The sequence below is a fragment of the Balaenoptera musculus genome, chromosome 14 (genome assembly GCF_009873245.2).
Source record: "Balaenoptera musculus isolate JJ_BM4_2016_0621 chromosome 14, mBalMus1.pri.v3, whole genome shotgun sequence".
Taxonomy (NCBI): Eukaryota; Metazoa; Chordata; class Mammalia; order Artiodactyla; family Balaenopteridae; genus Balaenoptera; species Balaenoptera musculus.
Window position 1 is genome coordinate 17,186,443 of NC_045798.1, and position 22,193 is coordinate 17,208,635.

At 47.5% G+C, this 22,193-nt stretch overlaps 2 protein-coding genes across 3 annotated transcripts in view; one reads left to right on the plus strand and one right to left on the minus strand.

Moving 5' to 3' along the window:
* Positions 1-882: 882 nt before the first annotated feature.
* POP5 (POP5 homolog, ribonuclease P/MRP subunit) lies at positions 883-3,203 on the minus strand. The gene is made up of 5 exons (XM_036824018.1): positions 3,095-3,203; positions 2,880-3,022; positions 1,685-1,834; positions 1,420-1,503; positions 883-1,305 (listed from the first exon to the last, which is right to left on the minus strand). The coding sequence occupies exons 1-5, from the start codon at positions 3,112-3,114 to the stop codon at positions 1,190-1,192; spliced, it is 513 nt and encodes a 170-aa protein (XP_036679913.1). The 5' UTR covers positions 3,115-3,203; the 3' UTR covers positions 883-1,189.
* Positions 3,204-5,911: 2,708 nt separating this feature from the next.
* CABP1 (calcium binding protein 1) overlaps positions 5,912-22,193 on the plus strand; it is a 58,396-nt gene continuing 42,114 nt past the window's right edge. Inside the window, exon 1 of one of the 2 annotated variants that reach the window (XM_036823507.1) lies at positions 5,912-6,240. In XM_036823507.1, coding sequence (XP_036679402.1) covers positions 6,034-6,240 — 207 coding nt within the window. In that variant the 5' untranslated portion in view covers positions 5,912-6,033. The remainder of the gene's footprint in view (positions 6,241-22,193) is intronic. The other variant, XM_036823509.1, reaches the window with a different exon arrangement.

Sequence of the window (22,193 nt, forward strand, 5' to 3'; positions counted from 1 at the left end):
TGTGAACTCTTAGTTGCAGCATGCATGTGGGATCTAGTTCCCTGACCAGGGATCGAACCTGGGCCCCCTGCATTGGGAGCACGGAGGCTTACCCATTGCACCACCAGGGAAGTTGCTAGACATATACTTCTTAATAGATTAAAGTAACAGCTACTATGAGCTTGAGCAATTCGAGTAATGTCTTTCCTAGTGTCGGGCCTAAAGGGTTCTTGAGCTGGGTTTAGCTCTAACCTCCCATTCTTAAAAGGAAGAGATCCTGGGTCAGGAACTCTTCTGGGTAGATGAAGGGGCATGTGAAGCAAAAAATCACAAATCTTTGTTAAATATTTAAGGGACTTTGAGTGATGTCCATTTCATTAAGTAGAAAATAGGTCCTAGAAATGTCTTTCATAGGTAGCAGATCAAAACTGATTATAGTCTCTTGTCCTTCCTAATTCCTGTGAGTGCACTGTCTCACCTGCCTTCAGGTGCCGGGCAGGTAAAAGGCAATAGGGAAGGGTGGAACTGCGGAAAACTACCAGAAGTTGGCAGCTGCTACTTGACTTTGTAATAATGAGGTCAGGTGAGACCAGGTTTTTTCCCCACTCAAAAGTGCAAGAACTGTATCTTTTGTCAGGTTACTTGGTTAAGTATTGGCAAGGAATCTGGAATTCTTATGGGCCTGTCGGTCAGTACTGAGACCAGCTATAGATCTGTGCCAGTTTAGTTGCTGTGTCTCACTAAAACTGCTACTCTGAATGACCTGGATTACTTAGGGCCCATCCTAGGGGCAGGGGTACAAGGTCTCAAGTGGGAGGCTATGCATCTAGTACCACATGGGGAGCGAGTTTTCCGGCCGAGGCCGAGGGTGGAGGGGTGAAAGAGACTAGGCCAAGCATGAACTTCACATGCGCACTAAATGCTACAGAAGCCAAATACATTTATTAAACCTGCTCTCAGCCAGGCAGTTAGATACAAAGATGTCTATAACTACAGGGGCTTCACAACCTCCAGAACCACTTAACCAGGCAATGCTGGGTAAAGGTGACTTCGATTAGTTTTAAGCAAATAAGTCCATTTTGAGCTGGTCACTTGGCCTCTGGTCAGCAGTCATCCAGTTTGAGAAGTACAGAAGATGCTGCTGCCTCCCAGAATGTCCTGTCCCAACAAGTGGGCCCTGAGGCTGGGGCACAGGGCAGTCTGCAGGGGTTCACTCCATTGCCTCAGCAGCCTCCTCACCACCACTGTCTGAAAGCTCCTCCCCAGCCGACTCCTCCTCTAGTAAACAGCTTCTTGCGACAGACTTCTGGATAGCCTCTCGTTCTCCTGAAGAAAGAGTACAGTACAGGTGATTAAAGATGTCTTTGGGAGTGGCCTTTCATTCAGCTGGAGGAGGAGGCCAGTCACTTGCTCAGTGGGCACAGGGCTAGCGTGCCTTACCTTCATCAGTGCAGTTCTGCAACAGGATCAACAGCTGTCTCCTGCTGTACTGAATCAGGAACTTCTGACATGTTCTAATTGTACCTGGCACATGAAAGAGCTTCGTGGTCAACAGCTTGTGAAAAGTGTTTGCCTCAAGAGTCTTGCAGAGCTAGGAAAAAGTATCTTGCTCTTCGCAGGAGAGCAGGAAGACCCACCCACCACTGAAGACTGAACACTGAACCTGTTACCTACTGAAAATGAGACATACCACATGCACCCATACCTCCCACGTGTAAGGTGTTGAGAAAACACGGGTAATGGTGTCCTTTGTTCTCCAAGTATGTGATGAAGGGAAGAGCTGACCACACAAGCCGGTAGAATTCCTTCCTGCATCGAAGTAGCACTATTCCGGTATAGGCATTGAGGTATCGCACTACAGCAGGAAAAAAAAAATCATTTGGGGAAACTTTGGATTCTCGGGAATGGGTTAGACATCTTGGGGTAATTGAGAGCCTATGCACTAGAGATCGTTCAAGGCAGTGGCAGTTGGGATGCAGCAGTAAGCAAAAACTGATTTCTGAAGAAAAAAAAAATTAGGACAGACCTTCATTTACAGAAGGGAGAGAAACAACATCCAGTGCCTCGCACACCACTCAGAATTGGTGAATTCAGAATTTAAAACGGTCTAATCCACTGACTAGTTAACTCAATGAATGGGTGGGGAGCGCAAAGATCCATCTTCCTCAGAAAACACTTGGCTGAAAAGCAGGTTGCTCTGCAACTGGGCTATGCAGGTTCTCAGAGCAGCCAACCGGGTCTCACCTGATGTAGGAGAGTTGTGCCCTACGTGCATTACCTTCTACTGGATTCAATTTCGAGCATATGGTAAGAGAATGAGTTTACATAGTGTGCCTGTTGAAAGGGCCTTCTGCATTTACCTACACACATTCTGTACTTCACAGGCCCTTTTCAGGGTTAATTTTGACAATGTTTTTTCCATGTGATGTCAACGTAACCAGTCAAGTAACTTAGAGCCATACACGGCTTCCCTCATTTAATTTCCACCATCCTGTTAAACTCAATACATATGTCAAATAGGTACAGGGGGTTCTTGCCCGAAGTCTCACTGCCTACTGCTCTTAGCTCTCCGCCTAACTTTGGACTCACGCAGACCTCGGGCTCGGATCCGAGACTCCTAAAAAGGACGATATCTCTTTTTTTTTCTTTTGCCCCACCCCCCACCCCCCTCATGTGGGATCTTAGTTCCCCCTCCTGGGATCGAACTCGCGCCCCCTGCATTGGAAGCGAGGAGGCTTAACCACTGGACCTCCAGGAAAGTCCCAAAGGACTATATCTTACATAGGATTGTGCACAGGGTTTGGCAGTTGCTGGGGTCGCTCGTGCCCCTTCTTTCTCCCTCCTCTGGCCACCGCCCCCTCCACATCCCGCCGGTCCCCGGTTCCCCAGCACCCTCGCACCCGCGAAGCCGATGGAGCAGGCGGCCGCGCCGAAAGTCCCGTGCACGCGGGCGATCGTGTCCCGTACCAGGCCGCCCAGCACTCGGTCCTCCAGACTCAGGCGGCAGCGGGGGTCGTCAGACACCACTTCACAGAGCAGGTACCTAAGGGCGGGCGAGAGGGAGGTGAGCGCGGGCGGGGCCAGGCCGCCGGGGTCCGGGCAAGGGTCTGCTTACCTGTGTTTGAACCGCACCATTGCGGCCTCCGCCTCAGCAGCCGGACCCGCAAACCGGATGTCTGCTTTCTGGTCGGCGGCCAATGGGAAGTTGGCCTGGCAGCCACTCAGAGGGGGAGGCGGAGCTAGAATGTAGGCGGAGCCCCGTGTCGGTCTCCTTCGAGCTCCGCCTCCCTCTGAGGAGCGCAGGCGGCCTGTTCAGCTCTTCGCTGATTGAGGTGTTCGGGAGCTGGATTCCGAGATTGAACACCTTGTGCTGTGATGGGTGGTTACGCCCCACGCCGGAGTTTCCACCGCTGTGTAGGACGCAGCCGCGGCATTTGGAGCCTCCAGGACGTTTACCTTCTATTAGCTTGCAACACAGTCGTGTGTGCACTTATATTTTCTCCCCAAGATGGACGGTGGAACTTTTGAGGGCAAGACTTTGCACTCACAGGCCAGGGATTGACAGGGGAAATCGGACCCTTATTTTCAGATTAGAGCTCGGTTTAATTTCCCCATACAGCCAAATATGTTATTACTGTTTAGGCCTTTCAACAACCTTATGGAGTCGGGTGTATTGTCTCGTTTTCTGTTTGCAAAAACCATCCGTAGTCTTTATATTTTCTGTGTGGAACAGAAATGCACAAAGAAGCAAATAAAAATAAATTATAATCCCAGCACCGAGAGAGAATAATTTATAATGTAGTGGGTTTTCTTCCATCATTTTCCCCCTGTGCCAGCAGTTCTCCAGGGAGGTCCAGGAAGCACTGGGTTTTCTGAGACTCTTTCAGGGAGTCCCCAAGATCAAATTACTTTCATAATAATACTAAGATGTTACTTGTTTCACTGTCTCAGAGTGGACAGTGAAGTTTCCCGGAGGCCACATAACATGTGCTGACATTATCGCTCTGATGGCTAAGAGAATTGTGTATTGTGTTTTAAACATTTCTCAGTTTTAACAGACATAGTATCAATATATCCCACAAAACAAAAGCTCTTTGGGATCCTCAATAATTTAGTGAGTGAAAAGGGGTCCTGAGACCAAAAAAAAGTATGAGATGAGAACTTCTGCCGTATGTTAAATTATATTTTTCCTTTTATTTTCTTTTAAAAAATAGGATCATACTGGACTTCCCTGGTGGCGTAGTGGTTAAGAATCCGCCTGCCAATGCAGGGTACACGGGTTTGAGCCCTGGTCCGGGAAGATCCCACATGCCGCGGAGCAACTAAGCCCGTGCGCCACAACTACTGAGACTGTGTGCCACAACTACTGAGTCTGCGGGCCACAACTACTGAAGCCCGCGTGCCTAGAGCCCGTGCTCCACAACAAGAGAAGCCACCATAATGAGAAGCCTGTGCACCACAAGGAAGGGTAGCCCCCACTCGCCACAACTCGAGAAAGCCCGCGCGCAGCAACAAGACCCAAAGCAGACAAAAAAAAAAAAGAATAGGATCATACTGTTTAGTACTCTTCTTTTCTTTCCCCTTGAATATCTTTTTAAAAAATTGTCTTAATGTGGCATAACATACATAAAGCGCATATTAAGTGTACAACTCATTGAATTTTTACATACGTATAGACTTTTGCAATTATTGCCCACATTAAGAGAGCATTTCCAGCACCCAGGAATGTTCCTGTGCCCTCTCCCAGCCATAAACCTTCCCAGAAGTGGCCTCTATTCTGACTTCTATCATGATAGATTAGCTTTGCCTGTCATTGAACTTTATATAAATATAAATCTCCAACAGCATGTTTGTGTGTGCGCGTCTGGCTCCTTTCTCTCAACATATTGTCTGTACGATTCATTCTTGTCACTTGACTATATTTTCATGTCAACTGTTCTTCAAGGTTATTTTTCAGCTGCTAAACTGGTCAATATTCCCACGATGGACGTTTAAATTAGTTCCAGATTTTCTTGTTATACCCAGCACTTTGATGCCCAGCCTTGTAACTAGCTCTTTATATCCATCCCTGATTATCTGTAGACCTGTCATTGACTTGGCGGGCTCTGTGAGGTCCCTGAAGGGAGTTGGGCAACCGATTGTTTGCAAGATCTGGAATGAGTTCTCAATTTTTCCATCTCTCACTCTAAATCACCTTAAAGGAAGGATGCTAAGGAAGTAAGGAGAAGAGGGAGAGCAGCGGTCCTGCTGAGGGACCATGGAGGGCTCTTTGACCCTCACCCAAGAACCACCTCTTTATCCAAAAACTGTTCCCGCCAGCGTCCTCTTTTGGTCAGCAGGGGGCGTCAGAGGCTCGTAGTGCGTGGAGAAAGTCTCAGCCTCTGAGCTTCCCCCGTCCCCTCCCGTCCCTAAAGTAACTCCTCTAACACTTCCCAGCCTTCAACTCACTTAATCCAAACACCGCGCCAATTTCATAGATGCCGTTGGGGCTTTGAGCAAAGTCACACATCCAATAAGGAGCAGGATCAGAATTCGAACTCCAAGCCATCCGACTCCGTGGTCCTTGCTCCGGTCTACACCGCTGATGTCCTCCGGTGCACGGTTTCGCTGTCCACTTCGTATAAATTGGAGAGACTACAGAAGTAAATTAGAATCTCTTCTCCGTCGTTTACCAGCCACGTGCTGTCGAGGCGGTTAATTCGCGTCTCCAAGATCTGTTTCCTCATCTGTGCAACAGGATAATAATGGTTCCTCCCTCGTGGGTGCATATGAAATTTAAACCAGATATCGTGGGCAAACGCCTGGCACAGTGAGTGCACAGTAAACGCGGATTTGAACGAATGATTTACTGCTACCCGCAGGCGTAGTCCCAGGGGAAGCACAGAGGGGCGGTCCTGGGCCTCCCCTCCTCCGACCCGGCCGGGCGGTCTGCCTGGAGGCCCCACGAGGGTCCCGGGCGGCCGGGAGGGGCGGCGCCGGCGGCTCAGCCCGCTCCCCGCGGTAATTAGCCAATGTTTGCTCCGGCTGCGCCAGCCGCTAATTACACGTCTCCTAATGAGGCCGGCGGCTGTTTGCAATCACCCGGGTCCCCGGCGCGCGGCGCGGGAGGCCGCGGGGGAATCCGCCCGCTGGGGTGTGGACAGCGGCTGCCTCCCCGGCCAGGAGATCCGCTTGGCGGCGGCGGGTGTGCGCCCCGGCCGTGCCTGCCCCCCGAATGCGCGCCCGTCAGTCTTTGGAACCATTATCATCCCACTTTTACAGGTGAGGAAGGGGCCTGTGGGGAGGGGGCCTGTGGCTCGGAGAAGTGAACTCACAGGCGCGAAACTCACGCTGGAATAGTCTAATCCTTACCTCCCTGCCCCCGAGCCTGTGCTCTTAACCGGCTACTGCCTAGATCAATGGGGTACTTGCTGTTGTGTGATTCCTGGGACTTCTCAGAAGAGTGGGTCTCAGATCAGATAAAAAGAGGAATGGGTGTGTGTGTGGGGGGGGACTTCCTTTGAGCTCTTCCCCTCCTTCCCATCTGAAGGTTCTCACTGTCAATTTGCCCTTTTGGATCAGTCACAAAGCCGAGTATCAGCTCCAGTAAGTCCTTTAAAGCTTACTTGGAAACGTAAATCACACAACCCATTTCTTGGACTGGGAAACCTGGCACATTCCCTAGGAGGTAGTTGAGGTAACTGCTAAAATGCTCCCATAACATGAGGGTGGGAAGCTATACCTATGTACCTTGTTCTCAGGGCCTCCTGGGGTGGGATCCAGAGTAGCTGGCTTTATTCTTCATCCTTACGTTCTGGGCTACCAATTTTTAAAAAAAAATTTTATTGGAATATAGTTGATTTAAAATGTGGTGTTTAGTTTCTGCTGTACAGCAAAGTGAAGCAGTTATACATACACATATATCCATTCTTTTTAAAATTCTTTTCCCATATAGGTTATCACAGAGTATTGAGAAGTGTTCCCTGTGCTATATTAGTTATCTATTTTATATGTAGTAGTGTGTATATGTCAATCCCAGTCTCCCAATTTATCCCTCCCCATCACCCCACCGCCGGCTACCATTTATTAGGCTCTCTGTTCCAGACATTGTACTGAGCACTTCATGCACTTGACTTCCTTTAGTCCTCAGGACAACCCCATGAATGTAGGCCCCATTATTCTCTGAGGCTCAGGGAGGGAAGTGACTTGTCCAAGGTCACACAGTAATTTCAGCAGACAGAGACCTTTTGTCTTACCCCCAAACCTGTGCTCTTAAGCCCTTGCTCTCTACCTCTTCTGGGATGTCTGGGAACTAGAAGAATGTTCAAAGAAGGCATATACATTCTGAAGTGTCTTTGGCATCCAGGGGGTCTCGATCAGAGCCTGGATGCTGCCGTGGTGGATGGTGGCAAAGGAAAATTGTTCAGCTTCAGCATTTTGTTAAGCAGCCGCTGCTCATTAGGGGCTCCTGCTCCTCTAATCCAATCAGCCAATTCCCTATAAAACCTTTATGAGGACAATCTGGATAAAATTAAACCCTCCATCTGCCTGGCCAGGGGCCTTGGGAGCTGCTGTATCCACCGGGTTGCAGGGGCAGGCACGGCCCTCCCTGGACCTCAGAGACAGAACCATCCTGCTTCTTCCCTCATCCTCCCTGCTTTGTGGACCTCTTTCCCTCTGCCCTGCCTGCTGTGAGGATTCATTCATCCCCAACTTAATTGAAATTACAAGGGCACTACTGTTTGACCCAGCAATTTCTCCACCAGGAATTTATCCCACAGAGATTCTTGCACTTGTGCCTGATGACAGGTGGACGAGGACGTGTCTTGCAGCATTGTTTGTGATAGCAAAAGTCTACCTCAATGTCCGCCAGAAAGGATCCACTGTGTGTGTATATTTATTAGATGACCATGTGCCAGAGAATTTGTTAAATGCTTTACATAGATTGACTCATTTAATCCTCACAACTACCCTGTAAAACAGGGACTTAGTTTTATTAACCCCATATGACATGTAACTTGCCGAAGCTTCACATAGCTGGTAAGCAGCAGGGCCAGGATTTGGACCAGGCGGTTCTTGTCCTTAACCACTATCCTATTCAGCTTCTCTTTCTTTATGTGCATGGAAAATTTCCACAAGGTGACACAAAAGCTTTGATGGTGGTTAACTGTGGGGAGAAGAATTACAGGTGTGACGTAGGAGGGGGACCTCACTTTTTACTGTGTCCCCTTTTATATCATATTATTTTACCATGTGCATATGTTAGTTTCATAATTTAGAGGAGTTACTGAGCCCCAGTCACTATAGTATGTTATTCCTAATCCTTACCTCAACCCTGGCCGTGGGTTCTATCATGACCCCCATTTTGCAGGTAAGGAAGCTGAGCTCACCGAGGTGGTCTTGCTGGGTGACGTGCCTGGGAATGGCAAAGGGGTACTGACCCTCAACCCAGTGCTCATTCCCCTAATTTATATTAGCCTCCTGGGCTTGGAAGGTCCAGAGGTGAGAAAAGCAGTTAAAAGCATGGACTCCAGAGCCAGCTCACCTGGGTTCAAGTCCTGACTCAGCCACTCACCAGCTGTGTGACTTTGGGCAAGTCACTTCCCCTCTCTGAACCTCAGTTTCCTCTCTGTGAGAATTAAATGACTTACCTCCATGTCAAGTGCTTAGAACATTACCTCCATGTCAAGTGCTTAGAACAGGGCCTGTCTCATTGTGAACGCTCAAGAAATGTTGAGTATTTTTATATATTGTCCTGAATGCTGTCTTCCCCAATTTCAAGCTCAGAGCAGTTCTATCTCCCAGCTGGTGGGTTCAGCTGTGGCTGCTCCAGTCCCCTCCCTGAAGGGAAAGGCCCAGCCTGCCCTGTGCCCCAGCCTCCAGCAGAAGTCCTTTGGGATCTGTTCTCCTGGGTTATCCCACTGTGGTTGCTGTGATCAGAATTGATCACCAGAGCTGGAAAAAGGGGCAGAGCCACAGGGCTGGTGTGGCCCAGATCCAGGGTGAGGCTGCGACGGGCGGCCTCCCAGTTCGGGATGTTCCCAGCGCCTTCCCACCGCTCATGCTTGGAGGGAGAAGGGTCTCAAAATAGCTGTTGCTTCCCCAGCACGGCACTAGGCCAGGGACAGGAATAGACATCTGGGGGCGGCCGCCTCAGCTTCCCTCAGGAGCCCTGGGGGACCGGGAATAGGCAGAGGCCAGACTCCCCCCAATGCGGGGCAGGTGGATAGTGCAGCTGTCAGTATGCAGTGACCCACCTGTGACAATCCGGCCCATGCCAAGTGTTGCCCCACCTGGGCTGGGTGGTCAGCAGGTCACCAGCACTGGCTAGATCCTGGCCAGAACCTGGACTCTTAGACCAGTAGGAAGTGCCCTTCAACACTGGCCCTCACAATCTTCTCTTGGCAGGTGGGGAAACTGAGGCCTGTAGAGAGGTTCACATGCTCGAGATCACAAAGCTGGTTAGAAGCCAAGCTGACGGGAGAGGCAGGCCCTGGGGCTTTGAGAGGCTTTATAGGGTGGTGGTTAAAGGGTTAAAGGACTCAGAATATAGGGGTTCAAATCCAGCCACTACTACTTACATGACCTGTATACATACTCTCGGGCCTCAATTCCATTACCTATAAAATGGGCACAATGATAGTTCCCAGCTTCTTTAGTGGTTGTGAAGATTGAGTGAATTAATACTTGTGGCTATTATGATTGCTAGTGTTTTCTTATCAGATTCCTCACTCGTTCATCCTTAAGGCATTGGCTGAATACCTGCCGTGTGCCAGGCACAGTACTAGGCCTAGATCGGTGCAGCTCACGCAGTGGCAAGAAGAGATTAGTTGATATTTCAGGGAATCTGCCATGTGCCAGCTACTATGCAAAGCATTTTTACCTACAGCATCCCATTTATTCCTCATGACAACCTATGAGGAGCCATAATCTTGCCCTATTTTAGGCCTGAAGGGAGTGAGGCTCAGAGAGGTGAAGTCACTCCTCCAAGGTCACACCGCCAGGAGGTTGCAGAGCCAGGATTTGAAACCTAGGCTGCCTGTCTGTAGAGCTCATGCAAACCACTGCATGACACTGTCTCTTTACTGGGGAGACGGACAAAGTTATTCAGTTGGTGCAGTCCAGAGGTTGGGTAGGAGGTTTTTGGTTTTTTTTTTTGGCCGTGCCTCATGGCATGCGGAATCTTAGTTCCCCAACCAGGGATTGAACCCGTGCCCCCTGCAGTGGAAGCACAGAGTCTTAACAACTGAACTGCCAGGGAAGTCCCCGGTAGGAGGTGTTGGATGCATGGAGGAGGGCTGTACTCTACCGCCCTGATTTCTTTCTTCTCCAGGCCCCTCCTAGTAGCCAGGGCCTTTTCAGTGCGGAGGCAGGGGGAGTCCACAGCTGAGTCTCACTCACACAGCAGTCCCATGTCAGATGTGAGCTGGTCCTCAGCCCCCACTACCGAATTCCCATCTCTGTTCCCCTGGGTTTCTCTGAGCACCCAATATATGCCAGGCCTGTGCTAGGCTCTGAAAACACAAGGAAGTCTTTGTCTCTGCCCTGAAATTGCTCAGGATGTGGTGAGAGAAAGAGGTTGCCCAAATGGCAAGAGCAATACAGGGCAGCTGCTGTGATGAGGGTGTAAGAACAGGAGCAAGTGGCTGCCGGGAGGAGGTACCTAACTCAGCCTGGAAGTCAGGGAAGGCTTCCTGGAGGCGGTGATGTCTGAACTGAGGCCCAAAAGGAGAAAAATGGTTAGCCAGGAGAAGAAAGAGATGTAGGAAAGAGTGTTCTAGATAGAGGGACAGCTTGTGCTAGGAGAGGAAGTGCTGAATTCTGGGAACTCTGAGGAGCAGGGGCTAAAGGTGGGGGTGAGGGACACTGGGGCTGTAGAGATGGATGGGGACAGTCATTCAGGGACTTGCTGTCCACACTAAGGGGCTTGGATACCATCTGGAGGGCTGAGAGAATGAGATCGGGGGCTAGAAGTTTCCGTCTGGTTTCAAGGGAGGATGGACCTCAGGAGGTTGGACTGAAGGTGGGAAGTTTGATGAAGAGGGTGCTGCCTGGGGGGAAAAGAGAGCCTTGGACTAGGGTGCTGGAGGGGGGGATGGAGAGAAATGGGTGGCTTTGTGAAGGTTTTAGAGGTAGAATTGGTTACCTGTTGCTGCATAATAAATCACCCCCAAACTTTTCGGCTTAAAACAACAACTTATTAGTTTTCATGATTCTGTCGGGTGACAAGGCAGTTCTGCTTCATGTGGCTTGGGGCACTGGGATGGCTGGAAGGTACTGAAGTGGCCTCACCCACAGAAGTCTGGTAGTAGGTGTTGGCTGCCGTCAGTTGGGGCTATTGTCTAGGGGGCTTCAGATCACTTCCATGTAGCCTCTCCATGGGGCTTGGGCTTCTTACAGCATAGCAGCTGGCTTCCAAGAAGCGGAAGCTGCCACGCTCCTTAAGGCCTGGCTCAGAAGTCCCAGAACGTCACTTCTGCTGCATCATAATGATCAAAGCCAGTCCTAAGACCAGCCTCGTTCAAGGCGAGGGGAAATAAGCACTACCTCTTTTATTAAATTTGTACAATTTAGTGGCATTTAGTGCATTCACAATGTTGTGCAACCAACACTTTTCCCTAATTTCAACTTCTTTTTATCAGCTCGTAAGAACACCCTGTACCCATTATGCCATTGCTCTCCATTCCCCCTCTCCCCAGACCCTGGCAATCACTAGTCTGCTTTCTGTCTCTATGGATTTGCCAATTCTAGATATTTCATATAAAAGGAATCAGAAAATATGTGAACTTTTGTGTCTGGTTTCTTTAGCATAATGTTTTTGAACTTCATCTATGTTGTAGCATGTATCAGTGCTTCGTTCCATTTTATGGCTGAATTATTGATATATTCTACTGTATGGATATACCACAATTTGCTAATCTATTCATCTGATGGACATTTGGGTTGTTTCCATCTTTCGGTGATTGTGAATAGTGCTGCTATGATCATTTGTGTGTAAATTTTTGTTTGAACACCTGTTTTCAATTCTTTGGGGTATATACTTAGGAGCTGGGTCATGTGGTATGGTTTAACTTTTTGAGGACCCACCAAACTATTTTCCACAGCAGCTGTACCATTTTACACTCCCATCAGCAATGTATGAGGGTTCCTGTTCCTCCATATCCTTGCCAACTTTTTTTTTTAAATTAAAGCAATCCTAGCGGGTGTGAGGTGATATGTCATTGTGGTCTTGATTTGCATTTACTTAATGACCAATGACGTTGAACATCTCTTCATGTGCTTTTTTACTATTTGTATATCTTCTTTGGAGAGATGTACTTTGCTCAGTTTTCAGTTAGGTTGTTTGGTCTTTTTGTTGTTGAGTTGTAAGTGTTCTTTGCATATTCTAGATACTAGATCCTTATCAGGTATATGATTTACAAATATTTCCTCCCATCCTATAGGTTGTCTTTTCACTTTCTTGATAATGTCCTTTGACGCACAAAAGTTTTTAATTTTCATGAAGTCTCATTTATCTATTTTTTCTCTTGTTGCTCATGCTTTCGGTGTCAAATCTAAGAATTCATTGCCAAATTAGAGGTCATGAAGATTCACCCCTATATTTTCTTCTAATTGTTTTATAGTTTTAGCTTTTTAGGTCATTGATCCAGTTTGTGTTAATTTTGAGGAAACAGGCACAGAGAGGTTAAGTAACTTACCCAATGCCACCCAGCTAATAAGCAGCAGAGCTGAGATTCAAACCCAGGCCATCTGGCTTCATTGTGCTGACTGGAGGGGAGAGCAGTAAATAGGGCAATTTGTTCAGGGAAGAAACACTCTAAAGACATGACATTTGAGTGGAGACACATAAGATGTCAGCCATGGGAAGTCCAGGAGGCTGTGTATATGGAGTGAGGTAGGGGTCTAACTTCATTCTTTTGCATGTGGTTAAGCTCTACCTCTTGACGGGAGGTCAGCATGCCCTTACAGGGAGGGGAGGGATGGTTGGAGGCCATCTTTAGAGACAGTTCAACACAGCAGGTCTTGGTGATGAGTTGGCCATGAGGGGCTGGGGAGGGAAGGGGGTGGAGAAGGCAGGCAGGGTGACATCCACCTTTCTGGATTGAGTCAGTGTCACTGGGCAGATGGGGAAGCCTGGGGGAGGAGCAAGACCTAGGTGAAGGGAAAAAGAACTCAGTCCTGGACATGCTGAGTTTGAGCTTCCTCAGGCATCCAGGCACCAAATAAATGATCAAGGAAACATGGAAGGATGCTAAGGTTCCATTCATTTAACGAATAGCTATAGGACTCCTAATACTAATACCACAAAACATTTATGTGGTGCCAGCCATGGGCCAGGCACTTTGCACTTTTTTTTTTTTTAACATTTACTATGTGCTCATTTCTTGGTGCTTTACAAATGTTAATCTAAAATTCTTACAAAAATTCAGAGTGATGGGTATTCCTAGCTCCATTTTTCATATTTGAAAACTGAAGCTCAGTTTGTTTCCTCAACCTGTCTGAAGTTGCACAGCAGATTAGCAGCAGAGCCAGAATTTAACCGCAGACCCTCTCTCTTCAAGATCTGGGCTTTTTCACTTTTCAAAAAATTGAGCTATAATGTACATATAGTAAACCAAACAAATCTCAAATTTGTTTATTAAATTTTATATATACCACCTCCTAGGTACAGATGTAGAACATTTCCAGCCCCCTGAAAACTCCCTCTCAGGCATATTTAATTCTCACAGTGACCCTAAAGGGTAGGTATTATTATCGTCCCCATTCTTCAGATGAGGAAACTGAGGCTTAGACAGGTGAAGCCACTTGCCCAAGACCACATGGGGGTGGAATCTGGATTCTAACTCAGGCCTATAGGACTAGGAGCTTGGAGTCCTTTCCACCTCCCCCCACCCCAAGATTTCTCCCAAAGGCCAGACTCCAGACTCTCAGGCCCTCTGAGACCAGGCTGAGGATCACCTTACCCCCCACTGGGCTGGGACTGGACTCAGGCCTGGGGGGTCCCTGAAGGCAGGAGCTGGCCTCTGCTGAAGGATGGAAGTCCCTCATTTGTGGTTTTGTGGGGAGTGCAGGGCCAGGGAGGATGCAGATTTAGGATAAGGAGAGAGGAATGAAACGAGCTCTTCCTTGTGCCGGTCCCCATCAGTCATGGAGGATGAACAGTGGGCAGGAGCCCAGCTGGGGTCCTTTCCCAGCAATAGGCCCTGTGGGAAAAGCTCAACTCTGCCTGGACCTGATTGGCCCGAAGTGAGGAGAGGAGGGGGCTTTGGACCACTTCCTCAGCATCCCGGGAGCAGCTGGGAGGACCCCAGGAGTGTCCTCTGCACCTCTTCCCACCTCTATGTGCCCTGCACCCCTCTGACCTCTTCTCCTGTCCCTGTGTTCCAGCTAAAACTGGCCTCCTTGCTTTCTTTCCAACCTGTCAAGCTCCTACGTGCCTCAGGGCCTTTGTACTCAATGTTCCCTCCATCTGGATCCTCCTTCCTCCTGGACTTCCTAGGGCTGGTGTCTTATCATGCGTCTCCACTCAAATGTCACGTCTTCAGAGTGCTCTTCCCTGTACAAATTGCCCTATTTAATGCCCTTCCCAAGAGCCAGCACAAAGGAGCCAGATGGCCTGGGTTTGAATCTCAGCTCTGCTGCTTATTAGCTGGGTGGCATTGGGCAAGTTACTTAACCTTTCTGTGCCAGTTTCCTCAGCTGTAAAGTGGGGCCAATGATAATAGTGCCTACCTCATAGGGTTGTAGTAAGGATGAAACTACTTAACATCTGTTAACAATGTTTGGCCCATTGTAGATGCTTTATAAAAATTTGCTGTTATTCACACAATACTCATCCCATTCTGAAATTATCTTGGTTACTGGTTTGTTTACTTGTTACCCCAGTTAGAAAGTGAGCCCCATGAAGATGCTGGGTCCATCTATGTTGTCCACTGCTCTGTGCCCTGTACAGTGCCTGGATTGCAGTAATAAACTTGGGTCGAATAAATCGAATGGACGAATAAGCCAGGCTGCTAGATGATTCTGCTTGCAGCTTCCCAAACATGCCACGCTCCCTCTCATTTCTTGACCTTTGTGCTTGCTGTTTCCTCTGCCTGGAGCCATTCATTCCCCAGAGGAAGGGAGGGGAGCAATGAAGAAAGACTGCCTTAGGACTTCCCTGGCGGTCCAGTGGTTAAGACTCTGCGCTTCTAATGCAGGGGGTGCGGGTTCAATACCTGGTCGGGGAACTAAGATCCCACATGCTGCAGGATCCCACATGCTGCAGGAAAAAAAAAAAAGACTGCCTTGCAGCTGCCCAGGTCTCTCTCTTACCCCCTCCTCACTGCCCCCTACATGAGGCATCCACAAGAGAGCAGTGAGTGAGAATCTAGACGCTCTGGGACTAGAATCACCTGTCACTACCCCCGTGTTCTGAAACTGAGGAAACAGGCCCAGAGAGGAGAAAGGACTGGACCAAGGTCTCACAGGCAGCTGAGGGCAACATTCTCCCCACTGGACCCCACGTATGTCACCTGGAGGCTGTTTTCAGTGTCCATGCTGGTCCTGCCTCCCTGCATGGGGCCTGGAGACAAGTGGTGAGTGAGGGGCTTTGGGGTACTGCCCTCCCCTCCCCAGGGAGTAGGGGCCAGGGCAGCCGGGCCTAGTGAAGGGACACACTTCTGACGCTTCTACTTAGTAACCATGTGGCCTTGGGCTCTCTGAGCCTCAGTTTACTCCCCTGGACAACGAGGAGATGAAAACCCACCCTCTGGGGTCACTAGAAAGATTTGTATTAAAAGTCCTCAGGGAATTCCCTGGCGGTCCAGTGGTTAGGACTCAGCGCTTTCACTGGGGCCCGGGTTCGATCCCTGGTCGGGGAACTAAGATCCCGCAAGCTGTGTGGCATGGCCAAAAAAAAAAAAAAAAAAAAATCCTCATGTATCGAGCACTTATTCTCAACTACCCCACGGGGCAGGTATGAATTTTATGCCCATGTTCCAGATAAGGAAACTGAGGCTCAGAATGGGGGCACAGTGACTTGTTCAAGATCACAGAGCCAGCAAAAAATAGAACAGGGATTCGAATCCAGCAGGCTGACGACAGAGCTCACATTCTCAGCCGGTGCACCAGCCCTGGGCACACAGCAGGCACCCAACAGGCACCCAACAGAGGGTAGCTACGGGTACCCCTCTGACTGAGGCCCTAGGAAAGCCTCGAACCATCTTTGAGGACAAGAGCCCCTCCCTGAAAACCACACCTTTTGTTCATTTCCCTCCCCTCCAATCCCCGCTTGGAGACAGGAGGGCTCTCGCAACCTCTCTCTGATGGATTTTCGGATTATCCCCACCTTGATTAGTTCCAGAGTCTCCTGGCAGAAGCAGGAGTTATTCCGGGGCCCTGATGGCTCCCTCTGGCCTCACTCCCCCTCCCCCGCACCCGGTAGCAAACACCTCTGCTTCCAACTGCACACATTAGGGTTCGTTAGCTGCCTCCCCACCGCTCACTTTCTGCCCCTGCAGCTCAGACTCCCCGCTCCCCGCTCCACAGCCGCTTCTGCCTCCCCGCGATTTGGTAGGGTGGGGATATCAACTCTTTCCTAATCCTTGGTCCCCAGACTTTGCCTCACTTGGAGTGGTGACCCTCCCTCCAATTTCAGGATTTTTCCAGCAAAACGTCACACACCATTTGGATGCAAGTATTTTCTCCCTGTTCCTTTTGGTATCCAGTCCCCAATGTCATTCAGCCTGGGATGGGAGTAGCTCAGAAATTTCCAAGGCTAAATTTTATGGTATGTAAATTTTACCACAGTTAAAAAAAAATTCCCAAGGGGACTCAGGATGGGGGGCGGCGGGGGGGGGAATGGGTAATGTTATGTCACAGAGAGCGGGGCTGACGTCACAGGGACGCGGCATGGGTTCTGCTGTCCCTGTCTGTTCTCTCTGTGCCTGGCTCTCCCTTCCAGTTCTGAGCTCTGCCAGGGCCGCCCGCAGGCCTTGCTTGCTTTTCAAAAATAAATCTGGAGTCTCTCACGGAGGTGGGGGGCTGCTTCCTTGGTGTCCCACCCAGTCTGTGTGTTAATCCTTTCAAGGCAAGACTCCCTGAAGCCAACTCAGGCTGGGCCAGGGGCAGGTCATTGGTTGTCTGTCTGAAGTAGTTCAGATGCTAACATCTGGGTCTAGCATCCGTTACCTTCAAGGTAGCAGGGTCCTCCCCGGTGCCCATCAAGTCATTCATTCATTCAGACATTCAACAAGCATCATTAACGCCTGCTATCTGCAGAGCACACCTCTGGGTGGCCTCTATTCTTTTCTCATTTGTTTCTGAGATATCTCTCTGCTTCTCTTTGAATTTCCACTTCCTTCCCTAAAGTGGGGGATCTTAATTAGGGTGGCCAGTCAGTCCCACAAGGAAACAGATGGCATGTTCAAATTCAGCAGTTTCAGGAAGGCTGAATAAAGGGACAGTTTAGGTGTGAGCAGGGGGTAAGGAAAGTGCTGTCAGGCCTGGCAGGCTGGGCCCAGGGAGCAGTTCTACTACCCAGAAGGAGATGTGTGGAGAGAACCTGTGATCTTCTGCTGAGGGAGCAGAGGAATAAACATCCTGACCTATAAATGGATAAAAAAGATGTGGCACATATATACAGTGGAATATTACTCAGCCATAAAAAGAAACGACATTGAGTTCTTTGTAGTGAGGTGGATGGACCTAGAGTCTGTCACACAGAGTGAAGTAAGTCAGAAAGAGAAAAACAAATACTGTATGTTAACACATATATACGGAATCTAAAAAAAAAAAAGGTTCTGATGAACCTAGGGGCAGGACAGGAATAAAGACGCAGACTTAGAGACTGGACTTGAGGACACGGGGAGGGGGAAGGGTAAGCTGGGACGAAGTGAGAGAGTGGCTTGGACACATATACACTACCAAATGTAAAATAGATAGCTAGTGGGAAGCAGCTGCATAGCACAGGGAGATCAGCTCAGTGCTTTGTGACCACCCAGAGGGGTGGGATAGGGAGGGTGGGAGGGAGACGCAAGAGGGAGGGGATATAGGGATATATGTATACATATAGCTGATTCACTTTGTTATACAGCAGAGACTAACACAACATTGTAAAGCAATTATACTCCAATAAAGATGTTAAAAAAACCCCAAAAACATCCTGGCCTGCCTCTTCCTTCCCCTTTCCACCTCCTCCTGGGGCTCCCCATTGGCCAAACCTGATTAGAAGTCAGGGGACGTTGAGTCTGAAGAGGTCAGTCTCCCTGGGCACAGAGCAGGGTGGGAAAAGGTGCAGAGTGTTCCTAGATGGACAGATGGAGGATTATCGACTTATCACTATCTGGTTAGTAATAGTAGAAGTAGTAGTAGGTCCCATGAGACATGCTCAATAAATGTCAGCTACTATTATCAGTGCTTGTATTAGTTATTTACTGCTGTGTAACAAGTTACCCCAGGGACGCCCCTGGTGGTTCATTGGTTAGGACTCTGCGCTTCCACTGCAGTGGGCGTGGGTTTAATCCCTGGCTGGGGAACTAAGATCCCACAAGCCATGCAGCCAAAAAAAAAAAAAAAAGGTTACCCCAAAACTTAGTGGCTTAAAACAATAAACATGTATTACCTCACACAGTTCCTGTGGGTCAAGAATTGGGAGCAGCTCAGCTGGATTGTCCTGGCTCTGTCTCTCCTGAGGTTACAGCCTAGCTGTTGGCCGCTCATCTCATAATTTCACTCCTGAGGCTCGCAAGCCTGGCGCTGGCTGTTGGCAGGAGGCTTCAAGTTTTTTGCCATCCAGATTTCTCCACAGGGCTGCTTGAGAGTCCTCATGGTGTGGTGGGTGGCTGGCTTCCCTCAGAAAGAATGATCCAAGAGCAGAATCCTCAAGATGTTTTCTGACCTCGTCTCAAAAACCACAGACCATCATTTCAACAATACCCTGTAGGTTTCACAGGTCAGCCTATTCAATGTGGGGGGTGGGGGCAGATGGGGGCAGGAATGCCAGGAGGCAGGTATCATTGGAGACCTTCTTGGAGGTTGGCTACCCCAGTTCCCAGTACATTCACTCATTTAATCCTTTCCAAATCCCTAGGAGGTTATCTAAACAAAACAAAACAAAACAAAACAAAAATCCCTATGAGTATTATTATTATTATTGTCACTTTTCTGTTTAGGAAACAGAGGCACAGAAAAGTGACATAACTTGCCCAAGATTAAACACCTAAGTGGCAAACCCAGGAACTGAATGCAGATGGAGTATTTTTTTCAATCAATTTTATTGGGCTATAATTTACATACAATAAAAACACTACAGTAGAGATATAGACCATTTTCATCCCCCCCACCCCCCGAAATTTTCCTTCATGCCCTTTGCAGTCAATCCTCCTGGACCCTGCTCTAGGCAAGCTCTGATCTGCTTTCTGTGACTATAGATTGCTTTGTCTGCTCTAGAACTTCATATAAATGAAACCATTCAGTATGTTTTTTGTGACTGGCTTCTTTTGTTGAACAAAAATGCTTATGAGGTCCATCTACATTGTTACATGTATTGGTAATTCTTTTTTTTTATTGCTGAGTAGTATTCCACTGCATAGATATAGCGTAAGTCTTTTTTAAAATTTTTTTAAAAATAAATTCATTTTATTTATTTATTTATTTTTGGCTGCATTGGGTCTTCGTTGTTGTGCGCAGGCTTTCTCTAGTTGTGGTAAGCAGAGGCTACTCTTCGTTGCGGTGCGCAGCCATTGAGGTGGCTTCTATTGTTGCGGAGCACGGGCTCTAGGCGCGCGGGCTTCAGTAGTTGTGCCATGGCACGTGGGCTCAGTAGTTGTGGTGTGTGGGCTCTAGGGCACGTGGGCTTCAGTAGTTGTGGCTCACGGGCTCTAGAGCACAGGCTCAGTAGTTGTGGCACACGGGCTTAGTTGCTCCACAGCATGTGGGATCTTCCCGGACCAGGGATCAAACCCATGTTCCCTGCATTGGCAGGCAGACTCTCAAACACTGTGCCACCAGGGAAGTCCCCAGTGAATTGTTTTTAATGTTTGTGCTTTTGTGTGTCCTAAGAAATCTTTGCCTACCCCTAGGCCACAAAGGTTTTCTCCTAAAAATTTTATAGTTTTGGTCTTTCCATTTAGGTCTCTGATCCATTTTGAGTTAGTTTTTATGTATGATGTGAGGTAGGGGTCATAGTTCATTTTCTCTTCTGTGTTGATATGTTTCAGTACTAACATCCTTTCTCCACTGAATCATCATGGAACTTCATTAAAATAATCAATTGATTGTATTTATGTGGATCTATTTTTTGGACTTTATTCTGTTTCATTGATCTATATGTCTATCCTTATGCTAATATTACATTGTCTTGATTACTACAGATTCATAGTAATTCTCAAAATCAAGTAGCATTAAGTGCTGCAGTTTTGTTCCTGTTTTTCAAAATTGTTTTGGCTACTCTAGTTTGTTGCATTTCCATATGCATTTTAGAGTCTACTTGATAATTTCTACAAAAAAAAAAAAAAAAAACCCCTGCTGGAATTTTGATCAGGACTGTATTGAATCTAAGATCAACCTGGGGAGAGTGGCATTTTATACATGAACATGGTATATCTCTCCATTTATTTAGGTCTTCAATTTCTCTCAGTAAGGTTTTATAGTTTTCAGACTGCAAATCTTGCACATGTTTTGTTAAATGTATCTCTAAATATTTTATGTTTTTTGATGCTATTGGAAATATTTTTATACATTTAACTTCTCGATTGTTCCTTGCTAGTACAGTCCACCCTCCTGTATCCAGGGGTTCTGCAACTGCAGATATGGAAGGCTGACTGTATCATCCCATTTCATATAAGGGACTTGAGCATCTGTGGATTTTGGTATCCATGGGCAGGGTGGTGGATCCTGGAACCAATCCCCTGTGGATACCAAGGGACAACTGTATATAGAAACACATTATATATTCACTTTGTATCCTTTGATCTTGTTAAATAAAATGATTAGTTCTAGTTTTGTTTTGTAAATTCCTTAGGCTTTTCTACATGCGTAATCATGTCATCTGAAAATAAAGACGATTTAACTTTGTCCTTTTTCCATTTTTTTTTTTTCTTGCCTTATTTTCCTGGCTAGAACCTCCCAATGTTGCATGAAGTGGTGAGAGCAGATATTCTTGCCTTGTTCTCAGTCTCAGGGGGGAAAGTGTGTAGATTTTCAGCATTATATATGTGAGGTATTTTGAAGCCTTGCCTTTTAATGGGTTAAGGAAGTTCTCCTCTATTCTGACTTGTTTGTTTTTGTTTTTAAATCATGATTAGGTGTTAATTTTATCAAATGTTTTTTCATATCAATTAATATGACCATGAAGTCAACCCAGATATGTATATATATTTAAATTGAGGTGAACATAAAATTAACATACAATTAACCATTTTAAAGCAAACAATTCAGTGGCATTACACAACCACCATCTCTATCCAGTTCCAAAATATCTTTAGTCACTGCAAAAGGAAACCCTGCACCCATTAAGCAGTTACTACTTCCCATTCCCTCTCCCCAAGATCCTGGCAACCATCAATTTGCATTCCTTCTCTATGGATTTGCCCATTCTGGACACTTCATATAAATGGAATACTCGACCTTTCATGTCTGGCTTCTTTGACGTTGCATAACATTTTTGAGGCCTATCCACATTATACATGTGTCAGTACTTCATTCCTCTTTTTGGCTGAATAATATTCCATTGTATGGACACACCACAATTTCTTTACCTAGATAGTTCTTTTTATTTTATTGAGGTATAGTTGATATACAATGTTGTGTTAATTTCTGCTGTACAGCAAAGTGACTCAGTTATACATATATGTGCATTCTTTTTTTTAATATTCTTTTCCATTACGGTTTATCATAGGATATATATTTTTTAATAAATTTATTTATTTATTTATTTATTTTTATTTTTGGCTGCGTTGGGTCCTCTTTGCTGCCCGCGGGCTTTCTCTAGTTGCAGCGAGTGGGGGCTACTCTTTGTTGCGGTGCGCGGGCTTCTCATTGCGGTGGCTTCTCTCGTTGCAGAGCATGGGTTCTAGGTGTGCAGGCTTCAGGAGTTGTGGCTCGTGGGCTCTAGAGCGCAGGCTCAGTAGTTGTGGCGCACGGGCTTAGTTGCTCTGCAGCATGTGGGATCTTCCCAGACCAGGGCTCAAACCCGTGTCCCCTGCATTGGCAGGCGGATTCTTAACCACAGCACCACCAGGGAAGTCCTATGA